General features: G+C 40.2%; 1 protein-coding gene across 1 annotated transcript; it reads right to left on the bottom strand.

Moving 5' to 3' along the window:
* Nucleotides 1-571: 571 nt before the first annotated feature.
* On the bottom strand, nt 572-22,650 carry LOC115432489 (solute carrier family 22 member 5-like). Its single transcript, XM_030153351.1, has 11 exons — nt 22,444-22,650; nt 13,907-14,089; nt 13,651-13,754; nt 10,172-10,326; nt 9,570-9,741; nt 7,828-7,954; nt 3,472-3,572; nt 2,509-2,723; nt 1,718-1,900; nt 1,489-1,624; nt 572-641 (listed from the first exon to the last, which is right to left on the bottom strand). The coding sequence occupies exons 1-11, from the start codon at nt 22,648-22,650 to the stop codon at nt 572-574; spliced, it is 1,653 nt and encodes a 550-aa protein (XP_030009211.1).
* Between the last annotated feature and the right edge of the window lie 3,344 nt (nt 22,651-25,994).

Raw genomic sequence — 25,994 nt, 5'->3', positions numbered from 1 at the left:
TACATTTTCATAATATAATTATACATTTATATGTTTGGTTTGTGCTATCACTGAAAACTATAGACATGATTCCATATATGTGTCATGAGTAAAATAAAGAAACAGAACCTTGATTCAGGAAAATATAAATTGGAGCTGATTCTGTTTGTTAATCACACAAGACAGAGGTACAAATTTGACACACCTTAAAATTTATGAATTTTTGCAAAAACCAAACAAAAAAACCTCACACATGATTGATCAGCTGACTGATCAGTTTCTTTGGAGATATTCTGATAAATGTGTGAAAATCATGTGAACTGTTGAGACTCAAGCTTTCCTCTGTCTTATCAGTAGAAAAATCCATTACAGTCATTTTAGATGGAAAACAGAACATTGTGTGTCTTATACTCTGTTTATTAGAGCCATGTGTAATGTAGCCTACAGCACTAGCCTTAACCCAGTTCATGGAAATGCACATAACTTGCAATTTAATTTTTGTAACTTTTCAAAAGTTAACGTCAAATGTGCTTGACATTATATAATAATACAGCAACAGGACACCGACTGGTAATTAAAGTTGGTTTAAGAGTCAGAGGTGAGTTTCCAGAAGAACCACTGGCTTTGATGTTTCTCTTTGAGTGATGCATGAACATTTCATCCTGTCACAGAGAAAGAAGGTAAACTTAGTTTAGTGCAAATAAGCGATTTAAATGCCTTGTTAGTTTTGAAGCGCAGATAACTTTATTATATCTATCACAGGCAGCCTCACTTAGAATCAAAATGAGGATAATGATGAAAGGATGTGTTGCTGATTTCTAAGTTTTCCATAAAGCCCTATGATTCTCTAACACATACTGTATGGTTTGCAAATACAAAACATACCTATTTCTCTAATGCATAACATATTTTGATTTTTACATCCTTTTTTGGGACAATCATTAACAATATTTGTGCTGAATATTTTTTTTTTCAAAAGTTGCTGTAAGTCTATTTAAAGAACAGCATTTGCACTAGTATTCTCAGAGTTTTGCCAAAATGAACTCTGCCAAATAATACACCCCTTTCAAGTTTATCTTCAGACATTAGGATCAATTAATGTCACCCACATATTTTGGGCTCTTTTAGCCCTTAACACTTATTACTGGTAATCATCACATTTAATTGTATTGGACATACATTATCCAGTACAGTTGAGTTTGTAAATTTGCATCCCTTACTTTTCCTTATTCATCCAAGATAAGTGGTAATCAGAGGAATTTCATGTTGTTAGAATAGCCCAACATGCACACAACATGTCCATTCCATCATGTTTTATCTTTGCAAACCAATTAATGCAAGAAACAAAATGTGCAAACACATTTTGTTGTTTTTCTTACATCTTGGTGGGAAATTAACTCCATGAACTGTGATCAAAATATCAGTTTACAATTACTTACCAGCTTAAAATACATTGTACTATGGTCAGTTAAAAAGTGTCACCAGTGGTTTCATTTCTGAGCATCTCACCTTTCCCACTTATGCATCTGTTCAATAGTTTCAGGTAAAGGTCGTCCAAAACTCTCTGGAAGGAAGTGAATGACAATGGCAGACACAACAGCCATAGTCCCCAGTATAATGTAGGGCAGGTACTTAAAGTACACACCTGTGGAAAGGTGGGACCGGATGAAAATGACAGACAGGCTACGTACAGATGTGTCTGTCATGTATGATACAGAATGGCAGGTACTAAACTCACTCAGTTGTAACAAATAAGGTGCAATGCAACTTCCCAATCTGGAAAATGTAGTGAATATTCCAGTTGCTGTGCTCCTGAGCACAGTTGGGTAAATTTCTGCTGTGTAGGCGAAGATCATGGACGTACTGGTGGCAAAGCTAAATTTACCCAACATCTCCAGTACAGCTGACACCTGTGGAAACGCTAAAGCAGATGGAAACCAGAAAACAAAAGTTAACGCATTTAAGTCGAAACAATGACAATTGAGAGCAGTCACTACATGTAACACCATGGGATTCTGTTACTATAGTTGGTGTGGGATGAAAGAACTGACTGTCCATGACATCACGTTTGTTTGGGAACAAAACATTTAGCAACATTTACATAGTGAACTTCATTTACAAGCTACTGTTGCCTCATATTTGCAATACAGCAAACTTCTTCTTATGTTAGTCATATGATGTCCACTGTTTACAGGGCAGGGACCAAAACAACATACACAGTGTAGGACTGTCACCTACTGGACAGCTTTAACAGATACAGAATTATATTAACTATAATAGAACTGAAGTATTTCTGTCATTACACAACTTTACAGTTATGTCAGGATACCACTGTTGGAAAAGTAAATAAATCTGCAGTTATTATAAGTCTGTAAGTATTCTGAGTAATATTCATACAGTTTATGCAATACGGGACATGAAAGCAGAAAAAAAACACCAACTGGAAGTATTGCAACCCAAGAACCCACAGAATGATGTGATTAAACCTGAGCCTCTCAGAACAGCTGCTGTCTGATTCTGACTACTTACATTTAGGGATCACCTGAATGAGGTACAGCGCCACCCCCCCCAGGCCCAGTGTACAACTGGCAGACAGTCGCCGAGGGAGGTACTTCAGAACAAGCCAGCTACAGATGTATGCTGGTATCTCTACTGCTGCTGAAATGAATGCACTTAGATATGGGTCAGCAGCGAGTTTTGATGTGTTCAGGGACAGACCAAAGTAACCAGTAGCCAAGGTGAACCTGAAGTAGAAACAGATACAGGTTATCAGTCAGTCAATCACGCATTCATTTAGACATTTAAATATACTACTTTTTCACTACTTTTTTTTTTTTTTTTTTTTTTAAACACAAAAAGCACAAATCTGCTGCCTCCAGGTCATCAGGAAGGCTGTATTGGTGACATGGACTGATGCCTCGGTGCTGGTTTTGGTTCTGACTGTAAGAATTGATTATTAAAAAGGCTCTTCCAGAAGACCTGAAAGTTTCTAGAAGTTTCATAGGCTAAAATGCATGTGATAAAGGACCAAGACCATTGAGAGATTTATAAACCAATAAAAGAATTTTAAAATCAGCTCTGAAGGTAATGTTTTTGGTATATATTATTTTCACTAAAATCACTTGAAAGCAGTGTATCTGCAGGAATATCATGCAAGAATCTGTAAGATTTGTCACTTAAGAAGTTAATTAGAACTTGCTGATAGGTCTGGAGTTTATGGATAAATACAATCAGAAATGCCTACATCTCTGACTGATGTGATATTGATAAGACGTTATGTTGGGTTAACGTAATGTTTTGGGTTGGTTACCATCTATAAAGTCCAGGGCAAAGGAGTCTGATTGTCCACATGCAAGTTAAAATCATCCACAACATAAATTCTGTATGTATACCTGATATGTTGTATTACAGTGGATATATGAGTGTTTATTACTGAATTCAAAGTCCTGTAAAGTAGGTGCAAAAAGTGTGATACTGAAAACAGACACTCACCAAGCCAGACAGAGAATGAGTGTCATGGCTCTGATATTTGGGGTCTGAATTAGATCAATGACGGTGTAGCGTCTCTCTTTTTGAGTCTTTTTGTCATCAACCTGTGAAATAGAAAACCAAAACTTTTGTAGTGAACATTCAGTTTAAGTCGTGCAAGAACAGGACTGAAGTTAGTTTGTTGAGTTTACACAAAGGTCTTTAAGGTCTTAAATTCAGGTTTTGGAGTTGGTAACTCAATATTGGTAACTTGTTTTATTTAACACAAAGTTTCAGGGTCCATTGATTCAAGTCAACAAGTCAACATAATATATTTAAAACAAACTATTATATGCAAGACCACTCTTTCTTCCTTGAATATTTATAATTTTGCCACTTCTCCACTGACGGTATCAGGTTTTTTTCAGGCAATAATATAATTCTTTAGATTTCAAATTGGTGATTTATTTATCAAAATAGATTGTACTCAGAAATTTGTTTGATATTCTTTTATTCATTAATTTTCTGAACCCACTTCATCCTCACTAGGGTTACAGGGGTCACTGGAGCCTATCCCAGTTATTTATGGGCAAAGGCGGGGTACGCCCTGGACATGTCGCCAGTTCATCGCAGGGCTGACATGTACAGACAATTGCTCTCACATTAGCACCTTTGGGCAATTTAGATTAACCAATTAACCTATCAGTGCATGTCTTTGGATGGTGGGTATTTTTTTTAGATTTTCCTGACTCGTGACTTAGTGACACACATATATATTGATGATATGATGATTCAGGATCGACCAACCGGTGATCTGGTTTATCATCACATTTGTAATACTCTGACACCTCAGCAGCAGTTCAACTAGAAACAGTATCTGATGATACCTCATATAATGAACAAAGCAGATTTTATTGCTGCCTATGCCAACCATCACACACTGGACATCCTGGCTCTCACTGAAACCTGGATTACGCCTGAAAACAATGCAACCCCAGCCGCACTTTCTATCAGCCACACATTCTCTCATACCTCTCGTCCATCTGGACGAGGAGGTGGTGTGGGTCTGTTAATTTCCAACAAATGGAAACACAATCAACTCCTACCTTCAGTCAAATACAACTCCTTTGAATACCATGCCATCCTAGTGACAGCACCAGTCAAACTTTACATAATTGTCATTTATCGTCCACCAGGGCAACTGGGTGATTTTCCTGATGAGCTTGACACTCTGCTTTCCTCCATCCCAGAGCATGACTGCCCCATGCTAGTCCTCAGTGACATGAACATCCACTTAGACAATCCCAGCTTCTCAGATTTCATGTCACTAATACTCTCTTTTGAGCTACAGCGGGTTTGCAGTCCTCCAACCCACAAAGCTGGTAAAGAGCTCGATCTCATTTTCACCCGAAACTGCATCACAGATGCCCTCACAGTCACACCTTTACACCTGTCTGACCACTATTTCATTCAGTTCAGTGTGTCTCTCCCTGAAAAACACTCTGCTCCCTCCCCCATGGTCTCTTTCCGCCGCAACCTCCGCAATTTGTCCCCCACCCACTTCTCCACTGTCGTAGCCTCCGCTCTCCCTCCCCCCAGCACTTTTTCCTCCTTAGAGGTTAATGATGCCACTGAGTCTCTGTGCTCTACACTTAGCTCCTGTCTGGATAATCTGTGCCCTCTATCTACTAGACCCGCTCGATCCTCCCAGTCCCACCCATGGCTCAATGATAACCTCCGGTCGCTGCGTACCAACCTCAGAGCCGCAGAGAGAAAATGGCACAAAACAAAAAGCTCTTCTGACCTGATCACATTCCAGTCACTATTGGTATCCTTCTCATCCAGTGTCACTGCTGCGAAGAAGGCTTACTATAATAACAAAATTCATTCTGCCACCGACACCAAGAAACTATTCTCAACCTTTAAAACACTACTCAACCCTCCACCTCCACCGCCCACTACTAATCTGACAGCAGACAATTTTGCTTCATTTTTCACAAATAAAGTGTCTACTATCAGCAGTCAGTTCACTGATCCACCCATAGACTGCACGCCTCCTTCTTCAACATCATCATCATCACACACTGCTTCCTCTCCCCTGACTATGGCTACTACTAACTCAACTGATAAAAGCCCAACTGCGTCATTCCCCTCATTTACTCCCCTCACAGAGAACGAGGTGTCTAAACTCCTTTCCTCTAGCCGTCCTACAACATGCTTGTTGGACCCTATTCCATCCAACCTCTTACAGTCTGTTGCCCCTACTATCACAGCACCAATCACACATGTGATTAATGCTTCACTGACTTCAGGAACATTTCCTACAGTATTTAAACAAGCGCAGGTAACACCACTACTCAAAAAACCTTCCCTCACCCCCACTCAAGTGGAGAATTATCGACCAGTCTCACTCCTCCCATACCTTTCTAAGATCATCGAAAGGGCTGTTTTCAAACAGGTCACAGAATTCCTCTCCCAAAATAACCTCCTGGACATCAACCAATCTGGCTTCAAAATCGGCCACTCCACTGAAACGGCTCTGTTGTCTGTGACAGAAGCCTTGAAAGAGGCTAGAGCAGCAGCCAAGTCTTCAGTACTCATTCTACTGGACTTATCAGCAGCATTTGACACTGTCAATCATGATATCCTGTTATCCATACTCTGGAACATGGGCATCACAGGCCACGCACACTCCTGGTTTCAATCTTACCTTACTGGTCGGTCCTTCAGTGTGTCCTGGCTAGGGCACACATCAGCAGTTCACCGCCTCACCACGGGGGTCCCCCAAGGCTCTGTGTTGGGCCCCCTCCTTTTTGCCATATACACCACCTCACTCGGTCAGATCATCCACTCACACGGCTTCTCATATCATTGCTATGCTGATGATACCCAGCTCTATCTGTCATTCCCACCTGATGACTCCACAGTCTCAGTGCGGATCTCAGATTGTCTCTCTGACATATCTGCATGGATGAAAGCCCATCACCTTCAGCTGAACCTGTCCAAAACTGAACTGCTGGTCTTCCCAGCTAAGCCAACCATACAGCTGGACATCTCCATCACTATTGACTCCATACCTCTGGCTCCTACCAGTGTAGTACGTAACTTGGGAGTCATGATTGATAATCAGTTGACCTTCACGGATCACGTTGCCTCTGTCACCCGATCATGCCGTTTCACTCTGTTCAACCTAAGAAAGATCAGGCCATACCTAACCGAACAGGCCACCCAGCTCCTGGTGCAGACTATGGTTATCTCCCGTCTTGACTACTGCAATGCTCTTCTAACGGGCCTCCCAGCTTGTGTTGTCAAACCACTACAGATGGTCCAGAATGCAGCAGCGCGTCTGGTCTTCAATCAGCCTAAAAGGGCACATGTCACCCCCTTACTCATTGAGTTACACTGGCTACCCATAGCTGCCCGCATCAAATTCAAATGTTTAATCCTAGCCTACAAAATTCTCCGTGGGTCTGCTCCTGTCTACTTAGGTGCACTAATAAAAGCTTATGTCGCCCCACGACCACTCCGCTCGTCTGGGGAACGTAGTGTGGTGGTCCCCAGACCTTGTACAAGACAATCCAGGCTCTTTTCATGGGTCGTTCCACGTTGGTGGAACGCTCTACCAAGTGCTACAAGAACAGAGTCATCCCTGCCTATCTTCAAGAAGCTCCTGAAGACCCAGCTCTTCCGAGAGCACCTCCTGTCCTAGCACTTTCAAACATTCCATTTTAAATATTCTAATAAGGTTTTTCCCAGGACAACCACAGATTCTTTCACGATTATCTCTGGACCTGCTGCGGTGGTCCGGCCTCTTCCCTGCCCTCATCATCACCACTCACTTATCCTCAACCGCCTCCATGTGTCTCCCCCTACTCCCCCCTTCTCCCCCTCTCCCCCAGTCCCTATCTCTATCGCTCTCTCTTTTTCCCCTTCTCTACTCTCTCTCTTTAACCCCAACTGGTCAAGGCAGACGGCCATCCTCCAGGAGTCTGGGTCTGCTCGAGGTTTCTGCCTGTTAAAGGGAAGTTTTTCCTCGCCACTGTCACCAGTCACAAGTGTTTGCTCCTGGAGGATTCTGTTGGGTTTCTGTAGAATTGACTTAGAGTCTGGTTTTGACCAACTCTATATATAAAATGTCAAGAGATAACTTTCTTGTGATCTGGCGCTATATAAATAAAATTTGATTGATTGAGTGATTTAATTGGTTTTCCCCTGTAAGTCGCTTTGGAAAAAGCGTCTGCCAAATGCGTAAACATAATGAAAATGCAAAAAAAAACAAAAACGCTGTGTCGACTCATGGTGAGCTGAGCTGACATCAGCACTAGAAGAGTGAGGCTATCCAGTCTTTTTTATTGTGTTCTTAGTGCTAAGTCAGCTTACACTGTAATCTTCAAAGATGACCTGTGGAGCCTCCACTTTGTTCTGGTGAGCAGCCTTCCTCACTATGGCCTCAGCTTCGTCCACTTGTCCCTGTGAGAGCAGCCATCGAGGAGACTCTGGGATCAACCTGCGTCATACATGACACTTACTGGAAGGAACATTTCAGCACACAACATGTGGACATGTTTATGTAATGAAGTTTGTGTTGGAGTCTCTACTGGAAACTGGATATGTGTAAATGTTGGTGGACTCCATTTCAACTAAATTTAAGAGTGACTACAAGAAGTTTTATAGACAAACTAACAGCCTTTCGGAAAAAAAAAAAAGAAAAGAATAAGAAGCCATTTAGAATATTTTGTTTGACCACCTCTGGCTTTGATTATGGGATGTGTTTGTCATGGCACCATTGAACTTCTGGATAAAATCTCCAGCTCATCCCAAACACGTGTTGTAAGTGTTAATTATGGCATCATATGTGTTTATTGTGAATTTTACTAACATGCCTATTACTTCATTGTTAACCTTATATTTTTGCTCTATTCCTAGAAATACATAGTGCATATAGCTTCACATTTACTTAGAAAACTGTTTTTTGCAGCTTTTAATCAGTGAATAATTAACTTCATGATGAATGCATTACAAAGTATTACTAAACAAGTGGTGCCAGACACAACAAACCCCGCCCATCACATGTATTGTGGCTTATTTTAGCATCGATCCAGCTGATGCCATCATGTCTGTGCTTGTGGCGATGTCAGCATATCAATTGTCTCTATATATGTGCCAAAAAAAAGATTTAAAAAATTCATAAAAATTTGAACTTTTACCTACTTTTCCCAAAATGTAATCACATCTACTTTGGGTCACTCGCAATCTATAAGCCCAATCTGGTATAAATGCAAGCTATAATTTTGCTGCGATAGTATTAACTATAAAACAAACAAAGAAACAAACAATTCCCCTTGTCTTCCCTTTGGGAGGCGAGGTAACAAAGAAACAAAAAAGTTTAGCAAAGCTTTAACAATGACATCAGCTAATGGAACATTAATCATTTCACCGTGCTATTATTAACATTTATTTGTGCACTCAGAATATGTCATTGGACCACCGTCTAGCTTTGAGTATGGGATGCTTTTGTCATGGCACCATAAAATCTTCTTCAGCACATCCCAAAGACTCTCAGTGGGGTTCAGGTCTGGACTCTGTGGTGGCCAATCCATGTGTGACAATGATGTCTCATTCTCCTGAAAATCTTTAACAAACTGAAACCTAGTATTGTCATCATGGAATACGTTTGTGTCAGAGAAAAAAAAACAAAAAAAACACTGATGATCAGACCTGGTCATTCAGTATATTCAGGTTTGGCTGACCTCATTTTATAGACACATAACTGAATCTAAACCTGACCAACTGAAGTAAACCCAGACCATAACACTGCCCCCACAGGCTTGTATTGTAGGCACTAAGCATGATGGGTAATCACGTCATCCCTCTGTTTTCTCACCATGATGCGTTCAACACTCTGTTGTAGCTGAAACATATTAATCACTGCAGTAATTATCCAATGGAAGGATCTGAACTATTTACTTAAATCCAGATGGCATCTTTTTTTGAAATGTTTTTAAAATTTCTCTTATTTTTTTGGCTCGACTGTCTACAATGTAAATGCTGTAGTGAAAGTCTGCCATCATTGTTTCTGTTGTAATGCAATGTGAGGCTTTCTTGTAGGAAGTAAAACATACCACCAGAGGGGGATGTAAAGAAGGCCAGCCAGTGAGATAGTCAACAGAAGAGGTCTCCAGTCCCTTAAAAAATACGCCAACAGTGGGAGCACCATGTAGCCAATTGCAAAACACAGACACACGCCAAGTGTTGAGAACAGGACCCGTACATTGCCACTCAAGACTTCAGTTCCTGCAGAATAGATAAGAGATTTTATTGACTAGTTAATGATAATAATAATAAAATAATAAAGTAAATTAATAAATAACAAAAGTGAAATAAAGAAATAAAGATATGAGCATGAACAAAGAGTGAAAAACATGTTGAAGTTATTTTACATTGCTATAATTTTTTCAATTCTAATATCTTATAATCAAATGCATATAAAACACTAGAAAAGCACTCAGAAAGCGCAGACCTCCGCCAAGGCAGATCAGTGCCCCCCCCCCGATCACCACCAAAATTTAATCGTTTGTTCCTTGTGCCAGTATCAACATTTCCTGAAATTTTCATCCAAATCCATCCATAACTTTTTCAGTTATATTGCACACGGACAGACAGACAGACAGACGCTGGTAAAAACACAACCTCCTCTGTTACAACATAGGGATTTTACAGATACCTAATACAAAAGCAGCCACGTAGTTGCCAATCTGTCCCAAACCGCTGAAGAACATGAGGATGGCAAACACTGTCCACGAGGGGGAGAAGACTTGGAAAAAAGTAAAAATTGTCTGGAGAGCCATGGTTGTGAAAAAAACAGGCCTCCTTCCAAACCTATTGAGAAATCAAAAAAGCAGGATTAAGAAAAAAAGTTGTTCAGGTTTCAGATACATGTAGGATGTCCAGTAATTTTACATATGTGCATATCCAAGTCACTAACATCTTATAGCTCCTTAAAACAGGAGCTAGTTAATATGTTATATAGTATTAGTAGTATTGTAGAAGAGTAGTAGTTAGTCTATAAAACAATGCAGAAGACTGTCAGTGTTAATTCTAGCATCATGTACGTGTTTATTGTTAGATTATGTTAGTTACAGGCACATAGAGGAAACTCGATAATAGTTTTTGACTCCTTAAGAATGTTGTGCAGTGTATGAATTGTTTAGAAAAACATCACATATCATGAATTTTATTGACATACCTACTACTTAATTGTTATTGTTAAACCTTTTCTATTTGCTCTTTTACCAGAAATACATATTACTTCCTACTACACATTTACAAACTCATGTTTTTTTCAGCAACTTTTAATCAGTGCATAATTAATGTTTTCTGCCACCGACACCAAGAAACTATTCTCAACCTTTAAAACACTACTCAACCCTCCACCTCCACCGCCCACTACTAATCTGACAGCAGACAATTTTGCTTCATTTTTCACAAATAAAGTGTCTACTATCAGCAGTCAGTTCACTGATCCACCCATAGACTGCACGCCTCCTTCTTCAACATCATCATCATCACACACTGCTTCTTCTCCCCTGACTATGGCTACTACTAACTCAACTGATAAAAGCCCAACTGCGTCATTCCCCTCATTTACTCCCCTCACAGAGAACGAGGTGTCTAAACTCCTTTCCTCTAGCCGTCCTACAACATGCCTGTTGGACCCTATTCCATCCAACCTCTTACAGTCTGTTGCCCCTACTATCACAGCACCAATCACACATGTGATTAATGCTTCACTGACTTCAGGAACGTTTCCTACAGTATTTAAACAAGCGCAGGTAACACCACTACTCAAAAAACCTTCCCTCACCCCCACTCAAGTGGAGAATTATCGACCAGTCTCACTCCTCCCATACCTTTCTAAGATCATCGAAAGGGCGGTTTTCAAACAGGTCACAGAATTCCTCTCCCAAAATAACCTCCTTGACATCAACCAATCTGGCTTCAAAATTGGCCACTCCACTGAAACGGCTCTGTTGTCTGTGACAGAAGCCTTGAAAGAGGCTAGAGCAGCAGCCAAGTCTTCAGTACTCATTCTACTGGACTTATCAGCAGCATTTGACACTGTCAATCATGATATCCTGTTATTCATACTCTGGAACATGGGCATCACAGGCCACGCACACTCCTGGTTTCAATCTTACCTTACTGGTCGGTCCTTCAGTGTGTCCTGGCTAGGGCACACATCAGCAGTTCACCGCCTCACCACGGGGGTCCCCCAAGGCTCTGTGTTGGGCCCCCTCCTTTTTGCCATATACACCACCTCACTCAGTCAGATCATCCACTCACACGGCTTCTCATATCATTGCTATGCTGATGATACCCAGCTCTATCTGTCATTCCCACCTGATGACTCCACAGTCTCAGTGCGGATCTCAGATTGTCTCTCTGACATATCTGCATGGATGAAAGCCCATCACCTTCAGCTGAACCTGTCCAAAACTGAACTGCTGGTCTTCCCAGCTAAGCCAACCATACAGCAGGACATCTCCATCACTATTGACTCCATACCTCTGGCTCCTACCAGTGTAGTACGTAACTTGGGAGTCATGATTGATAATCAGTTGACCTTCACGGATCACGTTGCCTCTGTCACCCGATCATGCCGTTTCACTCTGTTCAACCTAAGAAAGATCAGGCCATACCTAACTGAACAGGCCACCCAGCTCCTGGTGCAGACTATGGTTATCTCCCGTTTTGACTACTGCAATGTTCTTCTAACAGGCCTCCCAGCTTGTGTTGTCAAACCACTACAGATGGTCCAGAATGCAGCAGCGCGTCTGGTCTTCAATCAGCCTAAAAGGGCACATGTCACCCCCTTACTCATTGAGTTACACTGGCTACCCATAGCTGCCCGCATCAAATTCAAATCTTTAATCCTAGCCTACAAAATTCTCAGTGGGTCTGCTCCTGTCTACTTAGGTGCACTAATAAAAGCTTATGTCGCCCCACGACCACTCCGCTCGTCTGGGGAACGTAGTCTGGTGGTCCCCAGACCTTGTACAAGACAATCCAGGCTCTTTTCATGGGTCGTTCCACGTTGGTGGAACGCTCTACCAAGTGCTACAAGAACAGAGTCATCCCTGCCTATCTTCAAGAAGCTCCTGAAGACCCAGCTCTTCCGAGAGCACCTCCTATCCTAGCACTTTCAAACATTCCATTTTAAATATTCTAATAAGGTTTTTTCCCAGGATAACCACAGATTCTTTCACGATTATCTCTGGACCTGCTGCGGTGGTCCGGCCTCTTCCCTGCCCTCATCATCACCACTCACTTATCCTCAACCGCCTCCATGTGTCTCCCCCTACTCCCCCCTTCTCCCCCTCTCCCCCAGTCTCTATCTCTATCGCTCTCTCTTTTTCCCCTTCTCTACCCTCTCTCTTTAACCCCAACTGGTCAAGGCAGACGGCCATCCTCCAGGAGTCTGGGTCTGCTCGAGGTTTCTGCCTGTTAAAGGGAAGTTTTTCCTCGCCACTGTCACCAGTCACAAGTGTTTGCTCCTGAAGGATTCTGTTGGGTTTCTGTAAATTGACTTAGAGTCTGGTTTTGACCAACTCTATATATAAAATGTCAAGAGATAACTTTTTTTGTGATCTGGCGCTATATAAATAAAATTTGATTGATTGAGTGATTTAAGTGGTTTTCCCTTGTAAGTCGCTTTGGAAAAAAGCGTCTGCCAAATGCGTAAACATAAACATAAACATAATGTCTGGTGAATGCATTGTTAAGTATTACTAAATAAACAAAAAAGCTTAGCAAATGTTTACCAATGACATCAGTTAATGTAACATTAAACATTTCACCATGCTATTATCGACATCTATTTGGCTTTATTAACACACAAGACTTATGACAACTCTATTATATATTAGCTATACTTATCGCTTATTAGTACCTTACCATTACCTTAACACATTTGTGGGATATTCTTGGAAAATACATTTTTATGTGAATGTAATTAATTAAGGTAATTAGGTCAAGGACATTGATTTTGTCCGTACTTGTGACATAGATGTAGGTCAGATGCCATTTTATGACTAATTTATGCATAAAACTGCAACTTTTCAAACGGTCCAATTACTTTTCCCTGCCACTGTAACTTCTTAAAATGTAAACTTGTTAAAGATGAAACCTGTGTATTCTTATCACCTGTCTGAAAGCTGTCCAAAGAAGAAGGATCCAACCAGAACACCAAGGAAGTAAAGTAAAGAAGTCAGTGGCTGCTTCCACTGTTGACTGCACACCAGATCGAACTGGAATGTCCATTCATTATATAGGTTTGGAGGAAAGATAAGCACATGACATCTTGTAAAGCAAAAAAACACACAAAACAAACCAAAAAAGAAGTCAGTAAATGTGATGCTATAGCGACTCCATGCACATGCAGACACTAACACCCTCTCACCTCAGAGACTATGGTGGACTGGTAGATGTCTGTGCTGTAGAGCCATCCATCCACACAGCTCTCCTGCTCCAGATCAGGGAGGTTGACGTCTCTGCCAGGGATGTATCCCTGAGCAGACAGGTTTCTGACCACATCCAGCCTGTATCTGCTGCATCTGCTCAGCTCCTCTTCTCCATTCACTACCTGAGACACAATGACACAAATATTAACATCATTAACCCTTTCATGCATGAATTACGAGAGCCTTTGTCAAGATATTTTTCCTAAGTGTTTTTATTCCTCTTTAGGCATGAAAAAAATAATGCAATCAAGTGGGTTTTTTTTGTTTTTTTTAAGGAGTTGCAAAAAGGTCCACTCAGCTGGACACCATGCATTTAATTTTTGAAGCAAAGAAACATGTATTTAAAACCTAATATCAGTAAGTGATATGGAAAACTATGCAAAAAAACAACAACAAAATTTTTTTATTGCTGCTAATCAGATGTTTTCCCACATTATCATACTCCAATACTAGTTACCATTCACTTCATGGAGATACTATGCAAAAAAAACCTGTTTTGTTTGTTGATTTACACTAACACATGTCACTGCAGGTCAGGTTTATCAAGAACAGCATAGTTACAGTAATGACATGAATCGCACTGTATGGGATGATGCATAAGTGTCCACTGTGTTGGCTGATATGGAACTAAAACAACAAAACCTATGAATATTCAAGACAACAGCTTTGAATAACTGTCCACTGTAGTGACCACGATGCATGAAAGGGTTAATATTTATATAAGATGACAAAGACATCATTACAATATCATGACGATCAGCTCAGTATGTGACACAATTAACCCATAAGCGTCCATAACCCATGGGCAACTGTAGCTCAGTTGGTAGAGCAGGTCAGGTCATCCCATGACCTTCAATTTTACTCATTTTCCAAACTTGCTCATTTTTTCTCCTAGGACGGTGAAGCCATGACCCGCCCTATTTTACCTGTAATTGGCTAGTACTCAGTGTCTTCACTAATTCGATTGGTTAACTTTAAGCATGAGGACTGATGAGCCAATCAGAGGTAGAGTAGGGCGGGTCATTCCGAGGAAAATATTGCTAACTAGCGCCAGCCACCTCTGGAACCTGATTGGACACCTCAGATGCCAGTGCCACCCCAGTTGATTGACAGGTCACTGCACATCTTGTCGAAAGATACGAGATTATGGGAAATATGAAGGACCGAGGCAGAACAAACATATTTCATGTGAATGACTTGTATTGAGAGAACCTACTGTCATGGAGTACATAATTCTGAGGTAAGTTTTAAAGTGGTTTCCAAATGAGTCACTGTTAAACTACAGACCATATGACTGCGCATTTAGAGAAGAGATTTTGTTGCCAATAGTTCAACTATGTGAGTAGGCTAACGTTACGAAAGGCTAATGTTACGAAAGGCTAATGTTACGAAAGGCTAATGTTATGAAAGGCTAATGTTATGAAAGGCTAACGTTATAAAAGGCTAACATTATCCTATGTTTGCCGCATGTTGGATACATTTACATTCATGCAGCTTGTGTGACCAGTAAAACCTACAAATTGCTCCTGATCAAGTCATGATAATTTTATAATTGTGAGAAAATACTACTAATAGATATTTCAGTAAACTAAATAGAGTAGTCTTACATCCCAGATAGCAAAGAGACACTGGGCCGGATCTGGAACAGAATCGCTGACCGAGTCGGCCCGAAACCGTTTGGCGGATCTGGCCCAGTGTCCAAACGCACATCGGGCCAAAACTGGTACGGCTCCGCGAAACGGATCTTGTACAGAAGCGGCCCGACTCTGGCCCAGCTCCGTTGTGCCGGAGTCTCCCGCATTCCAGATGCGTTTCAGACCCGTTTGCCAGACTGGTGCCAGACCCGTTAGCCCTGTAGAAGATCTGTTTTGCGGAGCAATACCTGTTTTGTCCCGATGTGTGTTTGGACACCGGGCCAGGTCCGCCAAACGGTTTCGGGCCGTGTCGGGGTGCGATTCTGTTCCAGATCCGTCCCAGTGTAACCGAGCGTGTGGAAGATGAGTCCTGACGGCATGATGTGTAAAAAGGATGACAGTTTTAACTTTGGAGGCACTTTATTTCTTCACAGCACTGTCTTCAACATCAGCATGAACCTGCGTTTTTACACACAAAACACACTTCCTGCCTTCACAATAAAAGCACTCCGTTTTACATCCTGTCAGTCAGCATGAATAAATCATTCTATAAATCGGCAGCACAGAAACATTGCTTACACCAGCATCTCTTTGCTCTCTGAATTATGTATGGCATTATTATTGCTTTTGTTGTTGTTATTATTACTATAACTATCATCATTAACTGGCCTAATGCTGTAGTCGTTGTTTAGGCTATATGTAAAATACCAAGATCAGACCAGTCTAGACAGGTCATGAATTTGCAGGGGCTAATACCTGACTGTGGAAAAATTAAGACCAAAAATATCTACATGCAAATGAATGTTTGAAGCTGAATCAAGGATGTAGTCTATGTATCTGTTTAACATGGCTTACTTTTTAGTCTGAGTCGTGTTTGTCTGTACAACTAGATCTCCAATCAAGAACCAGTGCATATAGATGAAACAGTTTTATTTAACGCTAGGCCATATTAACAAACACATGTATGAAAAAATTTAAACAACTGATAGAACACAGTAAATTGCGACAAAAACTGAACTGACTGTCAAACTGACTGGAAAAGCCCGAAAACCAAAACTTAATGCCTGGCTCAGCGTTGACGCCTCTCTCCCTCTCCTGACGTCCGCTCCATCCAAACCATCTTACAGCTGCTGACTCCACTGGTGGCGGATCTGGTGGAGCTGCATTTTCTCACAGTACCTATAATGTAAAATAGACACAGAGTGAATATTTTTTCAAATAATTTTTCAGGTAAGCCCATAGCTGCCTGTGAGTATGTGACAGTGGGAAGAGCGCATAAATGACAGAACAGATTGAATTAATATGTAATATGGGGCGTTGACACGCAATTGTGCATGTGCTGGGAGGAGAAAATGTAAATACAGTATATTCAATCCAAACCCCCCCACACACACACACCTTTAAAATGAAAAATGAGTGAATGAATGAGTCATGCAATACCTTCTATGACTAGACTCCTCCAACGTTACATTTCCATGCATCTGGATCATTCAGCGCACTGTTACCATTAGTGCTGCTGTATCCCACAGCAGTTTCTACAGTGTATTGTCTCCAGTAGCGTACACAAAACCCTCATTTAAATAGGGCGGTCTGCAAGACTTTGCACCTGTTGTTATTTGCGCAATCTTTGTAAATCACCCACAAACCGCGGTCCAGCCCCACACACAAAATTGTGCAAGCAAATTACTAAACGCAAATTATGATCTTCGTAGATCCGGCCCTTAATGTCCAAAAACTGCGATCAATCATCAACAAATTTATTTAATAAATTGTCTGTCTGTTTGTCTCTGTGTGTGTGTTTGTGTGTGTGTGTGTGTGTCTCTAAAATATGAAAAATGAAAAATCCATCTAATAAATGGTAATGATAAGTAACCTTTAAAAATAAAATAGAATAAGAACAAATCCATCTCTAATCTGTTGATCTGCTGCTGTTTTCTGACATGAAACTACATTAAGCTTTTTCTCTAATGTGCACCTGATAAAGCTTATCATGACAACATCCATAATATTAGGGTTTTCGTTTTGATTTTAGGAGAGGTGAGAGTTGACATGATTAGATATGTTCACACAAAATTTGGTGACGATTGATCATAGTTTTCAGACATTAATCCACCTTAAGCTTTTTTTTTTTTACTTTCACAGTTTTAGACTGTTCGTCTGCAGCCTGTTATATGACCATCATATAGCTTAGCATAGCATGTTAGCTAATATAACGGATGCTAATAGTTTGGTCACTACATTACCGTGTAATGTGTGACTGACGTTCACCTCTTAACTAGCATTTGGCATCCATATGCGCCTCAAAACTCACTACACCACATTATTATAATTTTTATTTTCAATCATTATTCAATTTGTTTACATTATTTAATCATTCTTTTTCATCAGACACAGTCACGGCAGCTTTCCCCTTTCCAGATTGTAACAACCGACTGTTCTACTAAAACAGACAAACAACTGACTGAGGTGAACAGAGTTCTGTTTGGAAAAACTGTTACACCAATCATCATACTAGTTTGACATACTTTGAACCAAATACTGCAAATCAGAACAAAAAATCAGAGTACTCACCTGTAATGTGGAGTGTGTCCATACATCTGCATCCGGATGACAGTGGAGCTGGACTAACTGGACCAGCCAACTTCACTGAATGGGGTAGACTTAATGAAACAACAAATAGATTTTTTTTTTTTTCTCATTCCTTTATTCAAAAATATGATTACTTATAATTAATTATTCAGTTATGACACTTTTTATATTTAAATGTATTTATTTACTATTATTAATTCCAAAAGGTTCAGACATATCAGAGGACATACACCCCCCTGATTTTTTTTTTACTTGTTCCATTCCATTAAACCTGTAACACTGATGCGGGCCAGGTCCGTGTACCTGTCCTGAGACGGAACCAAAGCCCGCTCTTACACAGTTTCGGCGCTTTCGGCTGAGTTCCGTCAAACGGCATTTCAGCGGACTGGCAGGAATGTCACATTTCCATTGAGTTACTTCCAAGGGATAAAGCGATTTGGGGACATGGCCGCGATTGTCATTATTGATCATCAGTGATCACAGATCCCAGATCATTAATGGGGGTAACCCGTGGGACCCGTGGGTGGGGCTGGGGTGGGTTAAGAAAATGTCACTTTATTTGGGGTCGGGTTGGAGCGGCTCAAACAGATACATCAGATCCAGCTAATGATGATGATGATGGCGGGGGTGACGCCCCCCCCGTCCGTTCGCTGACCACCCCCACCCCAGTCCGACAGAGGAAAATATAATACTTTTAGCCTTTGTGCTTTTCATCTTAATAGAATATTTCATTTCAATAGTCAGCAGAGCCTTTAAAAATTATGTGTAAAAGTCAAATGAGGCGCAGTGGCCACAGATGTGCATCTGAACACTTTACATATTGAACTAACATGGGCTTTAAAGTTTTACTGTGATTCCCCAGATGGCAAAGAGATACTGGGACAGATCTGGTACAGAATTGCACCCCAATTCGGCCCGAAACCGTTTGGTGGATCTGGCCTGGTGTCCAAATGCACATCGGGCCAAAACAGGTACTGCTCCGCCAAACGGATCTTCTAATGGTCCGGCTCTGGCCCAGTTCCGTTCAATCACATCTAGAATATACACAAGAATCATGTTGGTCCAGATTCATATTACGATTCTGGTCCAGATCAGTATTACTACTTTGAAAATCAGTCTTGGTTGTGTGATGGGAGACTGTTCTGGGCCGAATCCGTAAGCCAGCACAACTCCAGAACTGCTAGAGAGAGCTGGAAGACGGATCCGATGCAGATTTGGTCCAAAGTCAGAAAACGGATGTGAGCTAGAAACGGATGTAAAGGCTTTCATGCGGATCCGGCCCAAAGGTAATTGCTATCTGGGATGTCACTGTTTCTAAAACAGGACGGTTTTTTTTCTGGACTACTTAAAAAAAAAGGCAACAATTGAGAGTATACTCATTTCTCTAGGGACCACTACATCACAGTATACAGTCCATTTACAATAAGGACCCAGTGTGACTTTTGTGGCAGTTACCAAACAGGGCTCGTGACTGCGACTGAATTACGGTCGCATGCGCCTGAGAATTTCGGTAGTGCGACTGTTTTTGAGATTACGATCGCACGGTGCGCCAATAAAAAAATGAGCGAAAATTAATACGTGCGCCTAGAATAATGGCTGCAGAAGTAACTCGTCAGCTGAAAATAAACAAGCTCCACGCCCCGCTGACTGAAGCGGAAAATCTAGTCCCCGCCCCCTCGCGTGCGCATCTCTGCGGATGGTCCAACACTGCATGACTTCGATGCACTGCCAGCGGTCAGGAAGTACCTACACTCTGGCACCAGGTCGAGGAGGCCTGACTTCAGGCGTCGTGGTGCAGACCACAGTGACTAAGGGGCACCAGGTCAAGGAGACCTGACTTCAGGCGTGGTGTAGACCACAGTGACTAAGGGCCTTTAAGCCATGAAATAAAAAAGTTGGTTGTTGCAAATAATGGTGTGATTCGTCTTTCTTCTCCAAGAACCAACTAAAGTATATACCACACATTGACAATTGTTTTGCACCTGTGTCAATGTAAGCTTTTTCTTTCATACTCTATTCAAATACTTTATTCTAGGTTGTTAACATTGCTTAAATACATATAGGAATATTACTTGGTATGGCCAAGAGTTTTGCTTGTTCTCCAAATTTTTTATATAATAGTGGTGCGCCTAGATTTTAGCCTGTGCTCCTAACTTTTTAGGGTTAGGAGCACAGTGCTCCTAGGTCAAAAAGTTAATTTTGAGCCCTGCCAAATGAATTTTTCTGTCTATTTAACCTTTCTTAAGGGATTTGTCACCATTTATTAAAAGATTATCCTCAGAATTTTGCATTTTTTCCAGTGGAAATCATCTATTTTCCTATGTTTAATTGACTAATCATGTAGATGTTCATAAAACCTCACCGTAAATTCAAAGCTTATTGTATCAAAACAAAAAAAATGAAGAAATGGTGACTTTTTCAGTAAAATATATCATCAGCTGAACTTAAACCCAGTGTGTCCATCCACTGTCATTGATCCAACTTGATGGGTTTTACTGGTGAATCAATGTTGTAGAAGATGACAGTGTTTCCACGTTCACTACGGAGCCTCTGAACACCCAAATGGGTCATATCTGATGACCATGAAAAGATGACAAACTGCATTTTACACCAATTATTTATAAGTATTGATAGAATTGGAGGATGAACAGTTAAAATCAGTAGATGCCTTTGGTCAACAGTGGATGTTTGGGTCTTTATGGGTTAACACATTAGATCTAACAGGCTATGTAATCTTAAACACCCTGATATTTTGTGGTGACTCTTTTGATATAAAATCTGTCTATATGACAAAGGGAAAATTCAACAAATTTAAAGCTATAAAGGGAATAATATGGTTTGAATTAAGCCATAAATGTATAACTCAGTAAGCTCAAAAATGATCAAATGGTTTATGTAAGGATAGCATGACTGCATTTATTTATTTTCCCAGCTAATTTTGCTGTGTAAATACATTTTTATTTTTGCTAATTTTCAATATACTGTGTACAATACATACAACATATATACAAATACATGTGCCTTTACTGACATTATAGCTTTAAGCCAGTCTTCAGTCAGGTCAGTCATGTTTAAAGTACACAAAAACATTGTGCAAGAGCATTATGTAATAGTCAGCTGAAACAGTGTGCGCAGCACTTGACGTGATTTTATTTTAGTTTTATCTGTAATGTCCTATTGTCACCATATCTACACTTGGCATACAGCCTAGGCCCACACAAGCAGGCGGCCTGTTCTATTGGATCATTCGGTGAATATATAAACTGTATAAAATGATGCACAGTGCTTTTTTATACCATATGATATGATGATGGTAAGTCAGAGTTTTTGAGTGTCAGCTGATTGGGGAAATGCTGTAAATTACCTCCTCTTTTTTTTCTCTAGCTAGTTTTTAATGTTGATTAAGATACCAAATTAACAGTGAAACAAAGTAGTTTGCTTAATTGTGCCACTATAAGATCCTGTAAGGAGCATTCATTTCAAAGACGATTTCGTTCAGAATCAGCTTTATCACAAATCAGCGGACTCGATGTTGTTCACTTCTCTTACATTCCCGTTGCGCTGTTTTCTCATACGATCTATAGTCAGTGCATTTGCCCGTAGATGCTCAGCGTCCATGCACTTCAATGGGACTGAGTGGAACAGTTTTTTTCATTGCCTCAAAACTGGACGGTAATTGGATAAATGCCACGATGTTGTCCCGCCCCTGGATGCTCAGTGTCTCTGGGGGTGAATGGAGCTGTGGGCGGAGCTTGGCTGGGCTGGATGCTGAGCTTCCACGTGCTGATTGGAGGATCAGTCGAAAAGCTGAATCCCGTTTGATTGACAGCTATTTTGAGATCTACTCCTTCTCTTGACAGAGTTCAGTTTAATACTGTTGTGCATTCTGCTTGTGAAATCGAGAGAGAAACCACTACGAAATTACTTGTTCATTTCTTGCACTGTAAATAAAACACACTCATTGTACTTCCTTGTTTCAATTTAACATAATTTCAATATTTTCTTGTTTCAGTTACATAATTTAACCACCCAAGTTTAATATCATTTTGTATATAGTTAAATCCATCATACTGTTGGGTAGGTCGGAGTGAACTAGCTATCTAACAAGGTGCACATGATGGCAGACAATGCTAATGGAACGGAGGGCCAAATTTATGTTTAAATAACTTGACAATTTTTTTGATATAAGCCGACAATGAGCTTCCTCTCTCTGAAACACGAGCAGCTGCCACTGCACTAGGTTACATGCTTACCTTTACTGGGATTATAGCACTGAGCCAGTCTGCAGTCAGGTTGACTTCCGGAATCCAACAGTGGTGTCTGGGAGTGGCAGCCACAAAGACAACAGACAAAACTCCACTTCCATTGGGGATGGTGCTGGCGCAAAGTAGAAAGAACACAATCTGCTGGAAACGGCCCCAGTTACCCAGGAAGGCTGTGGATTCATCATAATTACTCATAACCTCTTCTCCCATACTTATGTTGTGGCTTTTTGTCACTAATTGTCCTGTTGTAAGTCTTTAGAGAAAATGGTATTCAACCTTGACCTATGTCCTGAGCCATAAAAACTCCCATAACTGACTTCCTTCTCCTCCTTATCTGTAACCCTATCTGTATGAGCCCGTCTGATTTCAAAGATGCTCTGATGACGCACCTTCCTAACAGAACACTTTGCTATCAGAATGCAGGTCTACTGGTAGTTCCCAGGGTCTCTAAAAGTACAGTAGGAGCTAGAGCCTTTAGTTACCAAGCTTCTGTCTTGTGGAATCAGCTTCCAGCTAATATTAAAGAGGCTGACACAGTCTCTACATTTAAGATTAGACTGAAAATGTTCCTCTTAGAAAAAGTAATGGTCTTTAGGGAACACTACTTAGCCATATTTGAAGGTTTGTTTACAAAACCTATAAAATAATATGGCATTTTTTACCGCCACGTGATTTTGGCAAAAAACAAAACAGACTTTTTACGCATTTTCAGCCCGTTAAAAATGTGAAGGAATGTTCAAAATATTAATAAACACAGCAGATACAATAGGGCCTTTGCAGGCCATTGCATGGCCAGCACGCAGAGCCTAATGAAGCTGTCTGTGCTTACAGGTGGAGCACAATAACGGACAGTAATGAATAATAATGGACAGAAAAGATCCAATGGGTTTAATGCTTCTCTCTGAGTGATGCAGGAATATATGAAAGAAAATAATTTTTTGCATTGGTTTAATATGTTGATATTTTTTTTGCATCACTTTCATTACCTTTCAGTGAATTTTGATTAAAGTGATCTGAGACGATACCATACTTTTGCATCAAGTCTTTACCAGTCTGAGGTTGTAGAAAATCTAATGTGAAACAGATTTTTTCTAATTATTGATGTTCTGTTCTATTCTGTTCTGTTCTATTCTGTTCAGGGTCTGGTTTGATGTGAACCTCCATCTCTATCTGCACTATGAATGGAGCCCTATTCAGATCAGCTTCCAAAGAAACTTCATCCTGTAACGGAGAAAAATGGCAGCTGACAAAGGTAGCGACCAGGTAGCAATTATAAGTTAGCAATTATTTCCAATCTTAAAATGCAATTATTTTGTGGTTGGTGTTAAAAGAATGCCACTAGTTTCTTCATTCCTTAAGCGTCTCAGCCCTAAGGTGACCCAGAGGTGCAACAGCCCAAAAAAATTATCCACTATAAGAAATAAAAGCAATTGTGATTTATTTTAAAAAGAGGTATCTGAAAAATAAATGTACCCCTTAAATAAAAATAAACTTGTATGAAACAAAACAATCTCCTAAAAAAATAATAAGTATAAATTATATAATAGTATATAATAATATAATGATAAGTAATACAAATATATTTTCACAAAGAAATAAAATAAATTTGTATGTTTTTTTAAAATAATCTCACCAAATTAAATAGACTTCACAAAAAAGGGTCTCAAAATAAAATTGAACAGCATCAAAAATTTAATTCAGTGTAAGGTTTAAAAGCATAAAAGCATGGGCTGAAAATATTTAAGGCCTAATTAAGGTGAATGTGGCTAATGCTAAGGAAGTGACATCATGATACTGGAGCTCCACAGAAGCTCCACTTCTCCTCCACTCAAAATAAAAATTATTTTAGAACTTCTTGCAGTTAATATTCATCAACTTAACATTAAATGTCAGGCAAGTGAACAATTCAACAGTGTAATTACACAATTGCTTACTCACACTGGTAGTTCACAATGTTGCAGTCAACTTTTCACGTTAGCATTAGCTTAGCAACGAACCTTCTCGTTTCTCGATACCAAAAATGCAGAGTACAGTTTTGTGAACTTGGTGAATACGGTCTTGGTAAGAGCGGTCTCAGAGAATGTACTTCCCCGGCTGCATACTTGTGAACTTTTCTCCCTGTCTCTCCTCCTTTTAATCTACAACTTCTTGTCCTGCGACCTGGACCCAAATAAAGCAGAAGAAGACTGATGGAGGACGAGGAAGTGCAGTCGTCCCTAAATGTGTAAGTCAACGTGTTGGTCTTTGAAGATGCATTTTTCTGCGACTCTGATCAGGAATATCCACCACAGTTGTACATTTGTCTTATTGTGTGTCAGTGGAAGTCACAGTGGATAACCGGGGACTATTTTTACTGTGTTTCAGGAAAGACAACAGCGATGCAGATCCTCTGTGAAAGAGGTGGCCTGTCTGATGGAGCCGTTCATCCATCAGTGCTCGTTTTCCATCAGATCCAGTGGATCCAGAGATCGGTACAAATCTACTTCCTGTCTCCTTAGGACCCACATTTACAAAAATACACCATGAAATCAACTCTTCTACATCCAAACGGTGTTTAGTGATTCATATTTCTAGATGTGGGTGAAGACGACATCAGCGGTGGACCCAGGACAGACCAGGTGAAAGCTGTGGAACCCTTGCAGTCAGACAGGTGACACATTTAATCGATTCATCTGGAAATTGCTGTTCATTTTATTGAGTATGTTTGTCATTTGTGTGTATTTTTGTTGATAATATTCTCTAAGTCTTATTTTCCATTGTTATTATTTTTAGTACATTTCAGTTTGTCGAGAGATACAGTGTTCGTATGGTTGGTTGAAAACCTTAAAAGTGCTTGAATTTTAATGTTGTGTTTTCAAGTCTGAAAAGTGCTTGAATTTTAGTTTAAGTGCTTGAAAGTGCTTGTAATTATAGCCAAAGCTACATAAAGAGAGGTGATACACTTTGAAAAATAAAACTTTATTTCTTTATATTCTCCTTTAATTACTAAACGTTTTGCTATTATGAAACATATTTTTAGATGTTTATAGCATAATATAATCTTTCATCTTTCTATCATCTTTGTGATAAAAAGTGGAAAAAAAAGATCATGAGTCTATTCCTGTAGATATGTGTTTGACCCCAGTGACAAGATGCTGTGCTGAAAAGATTTTAAAATTACCTTTAAAGGTACTGGAAATGGATCTTGAAAGATGTGCACAAACCCTATCGATAACTAGAGCAGAGGAAGAATTTTCCACAATTACCCAGCAGGCTCAGGGATAGTGACACATTTATTATCGGTACAGCTCATAGATAGATAGATAGATAGATAGATAGGTAGATAGATAGATAGTTAGATAGATAGATAGATAGATAGATAGATAGATAGATAGATAGATAGATAGATAGATAGATAGATAGATAGATAGATAGATAGTGATGATGAGCAGTAAAAACCGAGGAACATTCAGACTGGATGTGTTCTATTGGAGCCATTTATTAGACTAACTTAAAGAACAGGAAACACTCAATACAGGAAAGTGATGAATAAAGTTCTG

This window comes from Sphaeramia orbicularis, chromosome 14 (assembly GCF_902148855.1).
Source record: "Sphaeramia orbicularis chromosome 14, fSphaOr1.1, whole genome shotgun sequence".
In the NCBI taxonomy this organism is placed as follows: domain Eukaryota; kingdom Metazoa; phylum Chordata; class Actinopteri; order Kurtiformes; family Apogonidae; genus Sphaeramia; species Sphaeramia orbicularis.
The sequence above is the reverse complement of the archived record's forward strand: the minus strand, read 5'-3'. Positions and strand labels throughout refer to the sequence as shown.

Excerpts from the sequence above, each read along its gene's own strand:
- LOC115432489 (XM_030153351.1), bottom strand. The coding sequence starts at position 22,650 with ATGAGTAATTATGATGAATCCACAGCCTTCCTGGGTAACTGGGGCCGT. Across the intron at positions 14,090-22,443 it reads GTGCTATAATCCCAGTAAAG|GTAGTGAATGGAGAAGAGGA; the intron begins GTAAGCATGTAA and ends ATTGTGTCTCAG. Across the intron at positions 7,955-9,569 it reads CTTTACATCCCCCTCTGGTG|GTTGATCCCAGAGTCTCCTC; the intron begins GTATGTTTTACT and ends TGTATGACGCAG.